Source organism: Schistocerca americana, chromosome 1, assembly GCF_021461395.2.
Source record: "Schistocerca americana isolate TAMUIC-IGC-003095 chromosome 1, iqSchAmer2.1, whole genome shotgun sequence".
Classification (NCBI taxonomy): Eukaryota; Metazoa; Arthropoda; class Insecta; order Orthoptera; family Acrididae; genus Schistocerca; species Schistocerca americana.
In genome coordinates this window covers 237,777,511-237,792,280 of record NC_060119.1, presented here as the reverse complement: position 1 = coordinate 237,792,280, position 14,770 = coordinate 237,777,511, and the positions used below count along the sequence as shown (strand labels likewise).

Genomic DNA, 14,770 nt, shown 5'->3' with positions numbered 1-14,770 from the left:
AAGGAGTATTGAAAGAGTGAGGAAGTACCGGCCACACTGAAATGGACCCTCTGATACTGAAATAGGCTGAAAGAAGTATTAACTACAAGAAAAAAACTTTAATTTTGCATCCAGCATAATATGGAGGTTTACAATTCATAAATCTGTTGTCATATAACATTCACCTCCTTTGAGGTGAAAGAATACATATTATTTGCAGATTGAGCATTGATTTCTTAAAATAACCACATAATCTGAATGACATAATCCGTATCACTTCAGAAACAGGGGTTACCTTCATAGTCTTGGATGTCATTGAATTCAGCATACGTTAAAATTCAGGAGTAGTAAGAAACACGTGTTTTTTTGTTTTCTCCAAAAAAAATCCTGTCCCGAGATACTTTCTGTTTCCAAAGATGGCACTACAAACACCATTTTGAAGATGAGAATTCCAGAAAAATTTTGAAAATGCTGTATCTTTGTGAGGTGGAAGCTCGGGTGTGATACACCAAACAACACCTTATAATCAGGAGTTCATTTATTTACCTCTTCACACAAGTAAGGCTTACAGAGAACTGAATAGCGGAACTACACAAAGATAATGTTTTGCTATGTTCAAAGATAATGCTCAGATCAATACTGGTGTCGATCTCATTGGCGCCACACGACGATGTCTCCAGTGGGCGTGGCGAACACATGAAGCATGTCCAGGTCGACGTCGGGCAGGGAATGGCGGAGGTTGTGTCATGAGCACCAGATGAAGGGAAACATACGACAAACAACGTGTCATCGCATAGTATTATAGAGATGTCATGGATTATGTCTGGGGGGACAGGCACAAACACCTCGACCGAGGGCACGTTCAAGACATGGGCTTGACATGAGCAGGCTTAAGTCTGTTGAGAGAGACTGTAACAGCTGAATCTTTTATCTGGATGTCATAGGTGTTGGATGAGCACTGGAGAACTTGGTACGGGCCAGTATATGGCGGTTGAGAAAATTTTGGAAGCATGAATTCGTGCAAAATGAGAAGGAAGAATGAGAGAAGAGCAACATGGCTTCAGACCAGGAAGGTCCACGATGGATCTAATTTTTGCTGGATGACATCTGCAGGAACAGCACTATGAATATGGAATAGATCCACTAATGACCTTCGTGTACATTGAAAAAGCGTACGATAGTGTACGTAGAAGTAAAGTGTGGAAAGCCCTGGAGAATAGAGGAGTAGCAAAACAGATTATTTGGAGGATAAGGGAAATGCATCATGGAAATGTGAGCTGTGTGAAAGTGGGAGGAGAAAGATCAGATTGGATTGAACAGAGGAATGGCTTGAGGCAGAGAAGTGCACTTTCACCATTAGTCTTCATTGTAGTGATGGATTTTATAATGAATTCAGTAGCACAAGTAATTGGTGAAAGGAAGCTGAAAGCTATGGTGTTTGCAGATGAGCTGATGATTTGGGGGGATAAGGAGGAGGAAGTACAAGAGCAGAATGAAATATTCACTCTGCAGCAGAGGGTGTGTTGATATGAAACTTCCTGGCAGATTAAAACTGTGAGACTTGAACTCGGGACTTTTGCCTTTTGCGGGCAAGTGCTCTACCAACCTGAGCTACCCAAGCACAACTCACGCCCCTTCCTCACACCTTTAATTCCACTAGTACCTCGTCTCCTACCTTCCAAACTTCGCAGAAGCTCTCCTGCATACCTTGCAGAACTAGCTCTCCTGGAAGAAAGGATATTGTGGAGACATGGCGTAGCCACAGCCTAGGGGATGTTTCCAGAATGAAATATTCACTCTACAGTGGAGTGTGCACTGATATGGAACTTCCTGGCAAAAACTATGTGCCGGACCGAGACTTGAACTTGGGACCTTTGCCTTTTGCGGGCAAGTGCTCTACCAACTGAGCTACCCAAGCACAACTCAGTTTTAATCTGCCAGGAAGTTTCAGTACAAGAGCAGTTGGATGTATAGGAACGAATAGTACAAGAATATGGGATGAAATTTAGTATAAGTAAGAGTGAGATGAAGGAGAAGGGAACAACGGGAATAACAGTTGGTGGGGAACGATTGAGGAGAGTGGTGAGTTTCAAGCACCTAGGAAGCCTGATACAGGAAGATTTAAAAAACAACAGAGAAATAAATGAGCGGGGGAGAAAAGCAGTTGGAAAAAACAATTTCCATAAATTATAGTGAAAGTTCAGAACGTTATAGTAAAAGAATTTTGACAGATAGTCCAAATGGAGGATTTCTTTGTAATCATAAAGCAGTTACCTTCCAACTAAAAAAAAAAAAAAAAAAAAAAAAAAAAAAAAAAAAAAAAAAAAAAAAAAAAAAAACAGCAAAGTATCTAGAACTGTTCCAGAGATACAGCATTTTAAAATTTTTTTCCAAAATTCGCATCTTCAAAATGTTATGTGCAGTGTCATCTTTGGAGGGCTATGTCTTGGAGCAGAAATTTTTTTGGAGAAAACAAAAAAAAATACATGTTCCTTATTCAGTCATTCATTTTAACATACGCCAAATTCAACAACATCCAAGACTATGAAGGTAAGATTTTTTCCTAGCCTGCCTGAATTGATATGGACTATGGCTGAACCATTTTGTTTACAAATCACTTTGACGCATGCCAGCCACTGGCTAGATTGGAGTGACAAACAACCTTTCATTCTGGTTCAGTGTAGTTCAGCCTTGTTCATGTGTTACATGAGGAATAGAAAGAGTCTAAACAAACTGTATTGTAGCTAACTCTTGCATTGTAATACATACTGCAAACTCCTTAACATATCCTAAACTGGGGACAAATAAATCAGTAAATTCCATGCATAAATTCTCAACTGCTTGGTTCAACATAAATGGAGAAATTGGGGAAATCTGTTCATGTACCAAGAAACCATACTGATTAAAAGAATCTAGTCCAAATATCTATAGAGCATTTGTGGGCAGTAGTACCAAAAAGGTTATGTTCCTGTAAATGTGTTTGTCAATTACTGGGACTGTGGACTGATCTTTAATTGGATTTGAACTGCCTTCGACCTCACGATTTGATTTGATTTTTTATTGGTCCAGTTTTATCATATAGCACAAATTGTGCAATTGATATTGGACAGGTCAAAGATAAGTTACAATAATACATAGTATTAGCAATTAAAATTAGGTACCTACTACAATTAATTTTGTTACTTATTCAGAAATTCTCTGACAGAATAGAAACAGTGCTTTATTAGAAATGCCTTTAGTTTAGCTTTAAATATTGGATGAGTGGTATTTTTTATTTCCTCTGGTATCTTATTGTGTAGTATTACACCAATGTTAATTGTGCTCCTCTGATAGGTGGTTGTTCTGTGATATTTTTGATGTATATTTGATTCCCTTCTGGTACTATAGTTGTGTACACTTTTGTTCTGTAGCAGTTTGCCTGTTTTCAGGAGGTAGCCCCTAGTGAACAAGATAGTTTCAAAAATGAATAAACTTGGAACATTTAGAACACCAAGCTCAGTAAAATGGGATTTACAGGACTCCATCTTTTTAAGGCCACAAATTATTCTTAAAGCTCTTTTTTGCATTCTAAAAACCTTTACACTGTGAGTTGAGTATCCCCAGAAAATGATCCCATATCGGATTAGTGAGTGGAACTGTGCATAGTATGCCTGCAGTACTGTTGTTTTGCTTGTTGTAACCTTTAAAATTCTTAGGCCATAGCACACAGATGATAGTTTTCTACACAAGTTATTTATATGTGTGTCCCACTTTAAGTCTTGCTGAACCCAAAGACCCAAGAATTTTGTGACACTTTCATTTTCCAGGGGATCATTTTTTAATTGGGCTTGAATAGACATTTGGTTAGTTGGAGGAATTAAATGAAAATCGACACACACAGTTTTTTCAGTATTTATATTGAGTTTGTTTTTTGTAGACCACTCAGAAAGTCTTTTCATAGAACTTTCTGCTGTGGACCGCAAAGTTCCTGGACTGGATCCAGTGAGCAATATGCTGGTGTCATCAGCAAACAGGATAGTTTTTGTAGGACTGATATATTCAACTAAGTCATCCACATAAATCAAGAAGAGTAGTGGACCTAAGACTGAGCCCTGTGGTACACCATATTTTATTGGTAATTCCCTAGAAAGAAAGGAGTTGTTTCTTGTTTTATTCATTTTGTTGAATTCATACTGAAGTGATACCTCCTGCCTGCGGTTTTTTAGATATGAACACAACCAGCTATGTGCTACACCTCTTACTCCTCGTCTTTCTAATGTTATGGTCCAGGACGTCGAAGGCTTTTGATAGGTCTAGAAAAATACCTGCAGCTAATTTATGTTGATCAAGGGATTTTAAAATGCAGTCTAAGAATTCGAAAATTGCTGTCTGTGTAGATTTAGACTTTCTAAAACCATGTTGTTGTACTGTAAGAGGTGCATATTTATTTATGAAACTTAAAAGCCTGTCATAGAAGAGCTTTTCTAGAATTTTTGAGAAGGAACTTAACTGTGACATGGGTCAGTAGTTTGATATTTTTTCAGAAGAACCTTTTTTTAGCAGTGGTGAAATTTTTGCTATTTTAAAAATATCTGGGAATACACCAGTTTTTACAGAGAGGTTGAAAATTTTTGCCAAGGGGTTTGCTATGTGGTGAGCACATGCTTTTAATATGAAATCAGGTACTTCATCAAGACCACTTGACATTTTATTGCTTAATGATTTAATTTTACGTATAATTTCATTGGGGTTTGTTTCATACACATACATAGAAGCATTGAAGGTCACTGACTTGCTGGAGAAACTTGAGACTGGTCCTTGACGGTGTACTTGAATGAGGTCTTCAGCTAGTGAGGTGAAGTATTCATTGAATTTTTCCACAACTGAATTTGGGTATGTGACTTTTGAGCCTTCTAGTGTTAATGATACATTCTTTTTCTTTGGCACTGAACTACAAATTTCTTTCTTTATAAATCTCCACGTGGATCTCATTTTGTTAGATGAGTTTCTTATCAAATTGTCATTCCACATAATTTTTGCCTCTTTGACTACTCTACCATAGATTCTTTTGTAGGCTTTTGAATAATCTGCGAATTCTTGGGTTACTCTATATTTCTTACAAGAGTACTGCAGAAATCTGTTCCTCTCACTGGAAATTTTTATGCCTTTAGTTACCCATTGCTAATTATTGTTAGGTTTTACTGTTTCTACTACTTTTGGAAATGCTACATTAAAATAGTGAAGAAAGATGCTCTGAAAACTCATGTACATGCTATCAACATTGTTCTGAGTCGCGATGATTTTCCAGTTCTCCTTCGCCAGTGAGAGATTAAAAATTCTAATGTTATCTTCAGAAAAGGTTCTTTTTTCAACTACTTTTCCGGAACTGCTATTACTTGTTGGCATTTCTATACACAGCAGCTGTGCCTCATGATCACTATAACCCATGCTCAGTACTCTGCTTGTGAATCTGTAAGTTGTTTCTGAGATGAATATTTGGTCAATAATGGAATTTGTGCATTCTGTTAATCTTGTTGGACAGTGTATTGTGGGGATCATATTGAATGTGTTGGTCATATTTATCAAAGCATCTCTGCCACTGCTATCTTTTGAAAAATCAATATTGAAATCCCCACAAAGCACTATCTTCATATTTAGTGTACTGATCTTGTTCAGCAGAACCTCTAGTTTATTCATGAAGACTGACAGATTTCCACTTGGTGCTCTATATATGTTAATAACTATGAAATTAAGCTCTGGCAGTTTGGTAATGGAAAGTTCAAAGTCTTTTTCAATTGAGTCAATATAACTTTTACTGACATCACAGAACTTTATTTGTTCTTTCACAAAGATAGCAGAGCCACCATGTTTGGAAAACTCTCGGCTAAAATGACTTGCTAATCTGTATCCTGAGATTGAGGTTAATTTTACTTCGTCACTTCATAGCCAATGTTCAGTAATGCAAATTATGTCTATGTTTAGTGCATACTGGAGTAGTGCTTCCAACATGGAAATTTTATTTGTGAGTGACTGAGCATTATGGTGTAGTATAGCAAAATCTGGGTACTTAGTAGCTTTAGTTGAAACGGTTTCTGATTCTTTATCTAATGGCATTTCTAATACAGCACTTACCCTAAAAATTTTTCTGTATCTTTCTTGTGTGTGGCTTCTGTTCGCTGGTGGCAATCAGCAGGTGAGTTAACTTCTGGAGCTTGTAAAAGTTTTGCTTCATCCACATCTGTCCTCTTCGGTTTAAACCATTTCGTAATTTTCGTTTGGCTGACGACTTGATTGATTGCTTCTTGCCTAATCGGTTTAAACCACTTCGTAATTTGCGTTTGGCCGATGACACAGCTTTTAACTCGTCTAAAGCACTTCTTAATCTTCGTTTGTTTGTCACTTATACTTTTTTCTTCACTCTTCTTCGAAATGCGAATACATATTTTTTCGGCTAGTAATTTCTTTCCTGGCATATTTAAATGAAGTTCATGGACTGTATGGAACCTTCGCTCCAATCTGTTTATGTCTACAATATCGACATTCTTAAAGTTAGTGCATATTTCAGTGATACACTCGTTTGCAACATTAGTTTCGCGGTTCACACAGCCTGTGAGGTACCAGCTTTGGAATCCCTATGGCAAATAAGTTTGTCAATGCGTCAGTGAGAGAGTTCTTCCCATATAAACCAGGAATTGGCCCAGAATAAGTAAGTAAATAAATAATATGTGAGGCCTACCCATTGTCAGATGCCACTGTATGTCAGTGCATCATTCTGCTCAAATCAGGGTACACGACAGATAACAAGAGACTGACAAACTGAACAAAAATGACTGAACTCCTAGTAGCAGAAATATTGAGCCCACTTCTGTCCAAAGTTCTGGTGAGAATGTGTGACAAAATTACTGTATCATGACAAAAGATAGTTGTGGTGAGGAACCAAGGAAATATGACTTGTTGATGTATCTGTTGGCGGTTATGCAGAATTCAGGTGAACTGAGCTTATGTTATGACTTACACTGAAGAGCCAAAAGAACTGGTACACCTACCTAATATCATGTAGGACCCCCGCAAGCACACAGAAGTACCACAACATGACATGGCATGGACTCGACTAGTGTCTGAAGTAGTGCTGGAAGGAATTGGCATCATGAATCCTTCAGGGCTGTTCATAAATGGAGATCTCTTCTGAACAGCATGTTGTAAGGCATCCGAGATATGCTGAATAACGTTCATGTCTGGCGAGTTTGGTGGCCAGCAGAAGTGTTTTAAACTCAAAAGAGTGTTCCTGAAGCCACTCTGTAGAAATTCTAGACGGGTGGGGTGTCACATTGTCCTGCTGGAATTCCCAAGTACGTCAGAATGCACAATGGACATGTATGGATGCAGGTGGTCAGACAGTATGCTTCTGTGCGTGTCACCTGCCCGTGTTGTATCTAGATGTATTAGGGGTCCCATATCACTCCAACTGCACATGCCCCATACCATTACAGAGCCTCCACCAGCTTGAACAGTCCCCTGCTGACATGCAGGGTCCATGGATTCATGAGGTTATCTCCAGACCTGTACATGTCCATGTGCTTGATACAATTTGAAGTGAGACTTGTCCAATCAGGCAACATGTTTCCAGTAACCAACAGTCCATCGTAGGTGTTGATGGGCCCAGGCAAGGCATAAAGCTTTGTGTTGTGTAGTCATCAAGGGTACATGAGTGGGCCTTTGGCACTGAAAGCCCATATTGATGATGTTCCGTTGAATGGTTTGCATGCTGACACTTCTTGATTGCCCAGCACTAAAATCTGCTACAATTCGCAGAAGGGTTGAACTTCTGTCACATTGAACAATACTCTTCAGTCTTCGTTGGTCCCGATCTTGCAGGATCTTTTTCCGGCTGCAGCGATGTCAGAGATTTGATGTTTCACTGGATTCCCTATATTCACGATACACTCATGAAATTGTCGTACAGGAAAATCCCCACTTTATCACTACCTTGGAGATGCTGTGTCCCATTGCTTGTGTGCCGACTATAACACCACATTCAAACTCACTTAAATCTTGATAACCTGCCATTGTAGCAGCAGTAAATGATCTAACAACTGCGCCAGACATTTATTGTCTTGTATAGGCGTTGCCGACCTCAGGGTTGTATTCTGCCTATTTACATATCCCTGTATTTTAATACACGTGTCTATACCAGTTTCTTTGGCACTTCAGTGTATATGTGGGGTTTGGGGAGTGGCCAGGTGACATGTGTACATTCCATGGTAGGAGGAGGTACCAGAGCTAGATGGGGCATGACCAGGACCTGACTGTTCATTATGGCCACATGCTGACAGCACTGAAGGTGCTGTTCTAATGCCTGAACTGATTCATTACTTTATGCCAAAACTTCAGATAATGGTGGGTTTCGCTAACATAATGCCTGTACTCGAACCTCTTTATCTGAGGCTTTTTTTATGATGCAATCATGAATCTTGGAGCCTGCATAAGATTTCCCCCACTGAGGACTCTTGCAAACAGATCCACAATATTGACTTCAGTGTTTCAATTTTGTCACCCAGTCTGAGTAGGATTGTGGCAGGAACTTCTATAATTGAAGCATCTGCAAGCATGCTACAACTACATGTGTATGTTCGCTACAGTATTGCAGACATCAACTCACAAGTACTGAAAAAGTGTGGAGTATTGGAGTTCTACAGAGAGCACAATTTGTGAAGAAAACTATTCTCTGAGAAGACCAAGCAAAAAGCAGTGTCTGCTGAACTGTTGGGTTCATTTCCCAGTGTACATCAAAAAGATGATAAGGGTATTTCTGATAGTTCTCTCATTAAAAGGGGGTAATGGGGTCGCTGGTGATATTGGCTGCAATGCAGTTGGAGAAGTTTCCTCTGTTCCTGTTAGTTTTATAGCAGTCCCAACAACATTTGTTGCTTGATAAGTCCATCTTGTAGAGGAGTCCATGTAACACAGTTTATTGCAACACATGTCAAAACATATTAGCACTGATAAAAGTATACTGACACTGTTAACTGAGACTAGCTAATCATCAACAGAGTATATAACAGGCCCTGTCAGAATTAGTATCTACTTTGTAAACTGTTCCACATCAATAATCATAGTAAGATTAGCTTCCATGTGGCATCTGAACAGTATATGGCTGGAGTAAGCAAACCGACTCCATGGCCTGGGTTGCCTTCTTTATAGGGTGTGCTATAGTTATTGTGGTGATGCTGCCTTCAGAAAAAAATTAAAATAAATAAGAGAGCAATGCTGTTGGCAGCACTGTCTGGCCACCACATTTACAGTGAAAGATAATGTAAGAGGAATTTCAGTCTCCGCATTCCCTGAATTTCGTGACTGTCCTCATCACAACTGTCACAGCTTTCTACGTCAATTTCTAGATGTGTTCTGAAGTGTCCATTTCCCTTAGTCCATCATCCAGTATGAGAGGATGACTTGTGCTTAAAATATTAATTGGCATTGCAGGAACACAATGGTTCTGCCAGTTTAGCATGTTTATTTGTTTTCTCGGAATTCATGAATTGGACAAATGTATGATGTATAATGGAGAGTACGTTAAAGGTGACAAGGTTATGAAAAACTTTTTTTAAAAAAATAAGTGCACCATTTGCACCTCATCGTTTTACGTGCATTCATTCTAATTGTAGTCATCGCCACAAAATGTAATTTGGTTGTACTTTTGGATATCTAAGGAAGGACAATCAGTTAACTAGATTTTATGTTTAGTTGCACATTGCTTAGATAGCCACAGTGTATGTGTGAATGCTTGATTGCTACATTGATTTCTTTTACCTGCGCTGGGCTTGCGTTAATCTGGTTAAAAGATTTTTTCCCTTACAGGCTTGTACCAGAATCCACAACCAGGTCCATCATCTGCTTATAGTTGCTACAACCCACCAGTTGGATATCCTCATGATAGTCAGATTAGGTAAGAAAAGCATTTGTTGCAAGGTAGATTAAAACAAGGCCTGTTACATTTTCTTAAATACGCTGTCTGACGAAAAGAAAGTGAAGCAACCAGAAGATGTCTTTATTCATCTTTGGCCACCACTGACCATGAATACAACAAAATAGCCTCCATCTTGCCTACATAACATCGATATACTTAATTACACGATTATGGATGTTTAGTAAATGTTTTAAATTTTAACACATGTTCACCATCTGTACCTAAAAAAATTCTTTTATGTAATAGAATGTATTTTCAGCCAACCATTTATATATTTTTGTAAAAATAATTTAGACAACATGGACCATGCTGAGGGGTGGCAGTTTGTTAGTGCCCTTTTAGGGTGCTTACTCTGGGGGAAGTGGGCTGCTTTTACCAGTCTTTGTCTTGGAATAGCTATACTAATTTTCCCCTCTGTGTTGTGCTGGTATTTATAGCCTCTTATATGAAAGTCTTTTGCATTCTGTTTATAGCAACGAGACACACCTCTTTTTTTGTAAAAAAAAAGCAGGTTGGTTTTATTCAGGATTCCAATGCACCATATTATTCTCCACTCTTTTTCTGTAAAACTCTATTTTTCAACATAATCTCCATCCAGTGTAACAGCCTTATGTCACCATACTGGGAGGGCCTGTTTACCCACATGGTACTACACTACTGGTCGACATTGGAGCCAACATCTTGCTAATGAATAACCTCCTTATCATCCGTGCGCTGCTTCCTGCGGAGTGCATCTTTCATTGGCCTAAACAGGTGGATGTTGGAAGGTGTGAGATCCGGGTTGTAGGGTGGATGAGGAAGAAGAATCCGATGAAGTTTCATGCAATACGACAGCTAGGCATGGACTTTCTCAATGTAGATGTTCCTTTGCAGCTTTTTGACTCCAGACTTTGTAACGTTATTTCAGATACCAACAGGGGTGTTCATTTTTTACAAGTGCACCCAGTACTGAGTATTTATGGTGGGGTTCAACTATTTAAAGACTGGTGTAAAGATGTTTATTGACTTTGAGAACTACATAATCATTTTAAAAATGACTAGGTTAAATTTTGCTGTTTAGGTTTGACTATAAGTGCTAACAGTAATTTGGCTTGTGAAATATGTGTGGATTTTGGAATGTGGGAAACCTCATGAAGCTATTGTATGGATCTGCCCTGGAAGAAGTACCCTACTTACAAGGGCAGCTGCCATTTCAAAAAACATGTTACATGATGTTAAATTCTGCATAATATTAATGAGATACTTAATCAATTACTGATGTATATCATGTAGTTCATGTAAGTGTAGTGTTGCAAGCATTGAGGCAAAATCTGCTGTAGCAAATTATCGCAGTTTGCATCATTAGTTTTCAATTAAATTGGAATATGTTATTGAAATGTTGCAGTGTCCCTTTTGTCATCCTTTAATAGCTGAGGTTTTACAGATGGTGAAAAAAAGAATTCCATAAACCATTCAGTGTATATTATACTGACCTTTCAGGTGCTCTTTTATGAGGTGTAAACAAATAGGCATAACAGATGTCTTAACTTGTTTGAAAAAGCATGATTTCTTACTTTTACCAGTAATAAGCATAGGCACTTGGTGGTTACCAGCAGTAAAGAAATCCTTGCTTATTTTATGACTAGGTGCTGCTAATTCATGATATGAAGGAAGAGTTTTTCGTGGTCAAAATTTCGAATCGAGCCCAGTTTTGTCAGCATTGTAAACGTTTTTGAGAGCACAATCCTCTTTCTTCAACACATCCCTTAGGCTGATATTGAAAGTATCAGTTGCTGAAGAATCAGCAGACAGATTTTCTCCTTGTATTTGGAGCTCACAAATGCTGTGTCTTGACTTAAAGCTTTTTAATCAGCCCATGCTTGCTTTAAAATTCGATAGCCCGGCAAGGTTTTCATTGAATTGAATTCCCTTTCCACATAGAATGGGACCAGAGATAGGTTGCCCTTGTGATCTTTTTTGTTTAAACCACTTGCAAACAGCATCATCTGGATCTATGTTCTTGACAAATTTCATAGTTTTATGACATACCGATCCATCAGTAGAATTTGTAAAGCTTATATTTTGCTTTTTATACCAGTATTTGTGTCGACTTACCATCATTTTACTTATTCGATAATTTGTTTGCAGATTCATATTCCTCTATCCCTTTAATAATCTTGTATTTATTTCTCATAGAAATGACAATACATTTACATTTTTAGACATTTTACATTGCAAATTTACTTTACACGACAAAGTTGACACAAATGATCATAACAGAGTGCAAATGGATACTGTTGTTGGCAACCTGTTATTCTACGGGGAGGGGCAAGACCATAGCAGGAGAGGGCGGCACATGGGAGTGAGTACCAGTTTGGTTAAGCAGTCATTCGGATAATTGTCACTAAAGAGCAGTGAACCCCCTAACCACCAATGGGTTAACAATGAATGTGACCTCTCTGCTTGCCCATCTAGTTTTAGAACACTGAGCGGAACCTTACTCATATTCAAAACCTTACCCATTCCACTACAAAACACAACAAAATTTCTGAACATTTCACAACAGCTATGTCCACATTTTGAATTGTCTTTTGCATATTTATATTGAACATGTCTTTCTGAAAATTATCTACTTTTCTGTCAACTCCAATAAGTCTTCTACATTCACCACACCGTTCCCTCATTATCAGCTTCTAATAACTTGTCCACATCTACAGTTGGAAACTTAGTGATAAGCGTCTTTGTTTTAACAACCTTTCTCTTTTCAGTTTGCGCACCTTTCATCGCAGCATTGCTTGCTTTGACTTTTACGAATTTCTTTTTGCTCACTTTATTACTAACTACAGAAACTTAACACTTTCCTTTAGCAAGGTCATTTATATTATTACCACATTCATTGACCACCTGTACACTTTTCAATTCAACATTTTTTCCCTTATATTTTCTGTGCCATTTCCTTTCACTAAGCAATCTTGCACTGGGTCTAAGTTAGAACAAAAATTAAAGATGATATCATACAATCTCTCTATTATTTAACTTCTAATATTATTACCAACTTGCTTAAAACATTTTGTCATCACTTTTAACTGCCCCTCAATGGTTAACTTACTTTTAAATATGGCCATCTGATATGAATGAAACATTTCCTCTTTCGTTGTGTCATTGCGAGTTTGGCATTCATATCATTTACTAACTGCGCACAAGATATCTCACCATCACTTACATTACATGCAGTTAATGGCAAATTATTTACATTATTGTTAATCTCCAAGATTCTGTACTCATTCTCAAACTGACTTTCATTTACACTTCCATCCACTCTTTGAATAAATTCATTCACTACTTCCATACACACTATGTCAACAGAAACTGTATAAATATTTATATTAACAACTGTTAGGGCTAATAGCAAATAACTTAAGGATGGGTGCTATCGCATTTGGTAAAGTATCAGTGGTTACAAGTGAGAGAACAGCAGTTTTTTGTAGGGTAGGGAGGGCAGAAACAAAAGATATTCAGAGACAGGTTGAAAGTGACATTCAATTGATAAAATAGCTAGCCAGAAAGCAAATTTTAATGTACACAATTCATGCAAAGAGCCTCTGATTGAAACTGTAGATATTAAAAAATTGACAGATAAATTAGGTTCAATCAGGTGCAAATGAGTCAGTGCACAAAATTAGTTATCCTTATTGCATCAGAGTATCCAAGGATTGAGCTTAATGAGTTACTTATTTGTGTTGAAGAATTAGAGTTGAGCAAACCAGTTGATATAATTTTCCTCTGTGAACATTGTGTGACCACTGGTATAGATATGTTAATGTTACAGGGTTCAAGTTAGCCTCTTACTTTTGGAGAGAAAATATGGGGAAATAATTTCGAGAATGTTGATATTAATAAATTGTTGCTCAGAGCAGCACTTAGAAGCTTGTGCAACGGTAGTAGTATTTCATAATCAGTCCTTTATAATAGTAAGTGTGTACAGAGCACCTTCAGGAAACTTTAACCTCTTCATAAAAAATCTGGAAACTCTGTTGCTCCACCTTACAGTAAAAAACAAGGAAATAGTGGTTGCTAGTGATTTTAATGTGGATTTATTGAAAAGCTCTGTAAGTGAATAGTTATTGCAATCAATAACACTCTCATTCAATTTAATTCCTACTGTGAATTGTGCAACTAGGGTATGTAAATGCCCTGAGACTGTTATTGATAATATCTTTGTAGACAAATCTAGGGAAAAAGTCATATCACAAAACAAATAGTAAATAGGCTATCTGATCATGACATGCAGCATCTTATGTTAAATGTTGAAACTTGTCAGTATAAAAAATCTTTTAAATGTGAGGGCAGGATAGTATTAAATCAGTAAAAAATTGAGAATTTTAGGAGATTGCTCAGTCATGAACTGGATAGATGTTTACAATACTTCTGACACAAAAGGGAAATACAAAGCATTCACTAATAAAGTTACTTCGTCATTTGGAAATTGTTTTGCCCTAAAGGTAACTCACATCAAACAGAAGTTTAAAAATAAATCTTGGATTACACAAGGAACAAAGAAATCGTGGGACAAAAGGAGACTGCATTTACTATCTAGGGACAGATCTGATGTTAGCCTTGTAATGCATTACAAAGAGTACTGCAAAATATTGACGCAAGTAATCTAGAAATCTAAGCAGCTTTATTATGAGGCAAAGATAATTAAATCAGGCAACAAAATAAAAACTATAAGAGATATGGTGAAGACGGAACAGTTGGGGTCAAAAAGGAAGAGGAGGAGATATCTCTAAAATAAATGAGACATTGGTAACAAGTGCATGTAATACTTTGTTTCTGTTACTGACAGCTTTGGGTTTTAGGTTCTCT

At 37.6% G+C, this 14,770-nt stretch overlaps 1 protein-coding gene across 2 annotated transcripts in view; it reads left to right on the top strand.

Moving 5' to 3' along the window:
• The window catches only part of LOC124623521 (spermatogenesis-associated protein 22), a 119,750-nt gene that overhangs the window by 29,639 nt on the left and 75,341 nt on the right, over window positions 1-14,770 (top strand). For both annotated transcript variants that reach the window (XM_047149043.1, XM_047149044.1), the window contains exon 2: window positions 9,817-9,904. In XM_047149043.1, the coding sequence (XP_047004999.1) occupies window positions 9,817-9,904 (88 nt within the window). The remainder of the gene's footprint in view (window positions 1-9,816; window positions 9,905-14,770) is intronic.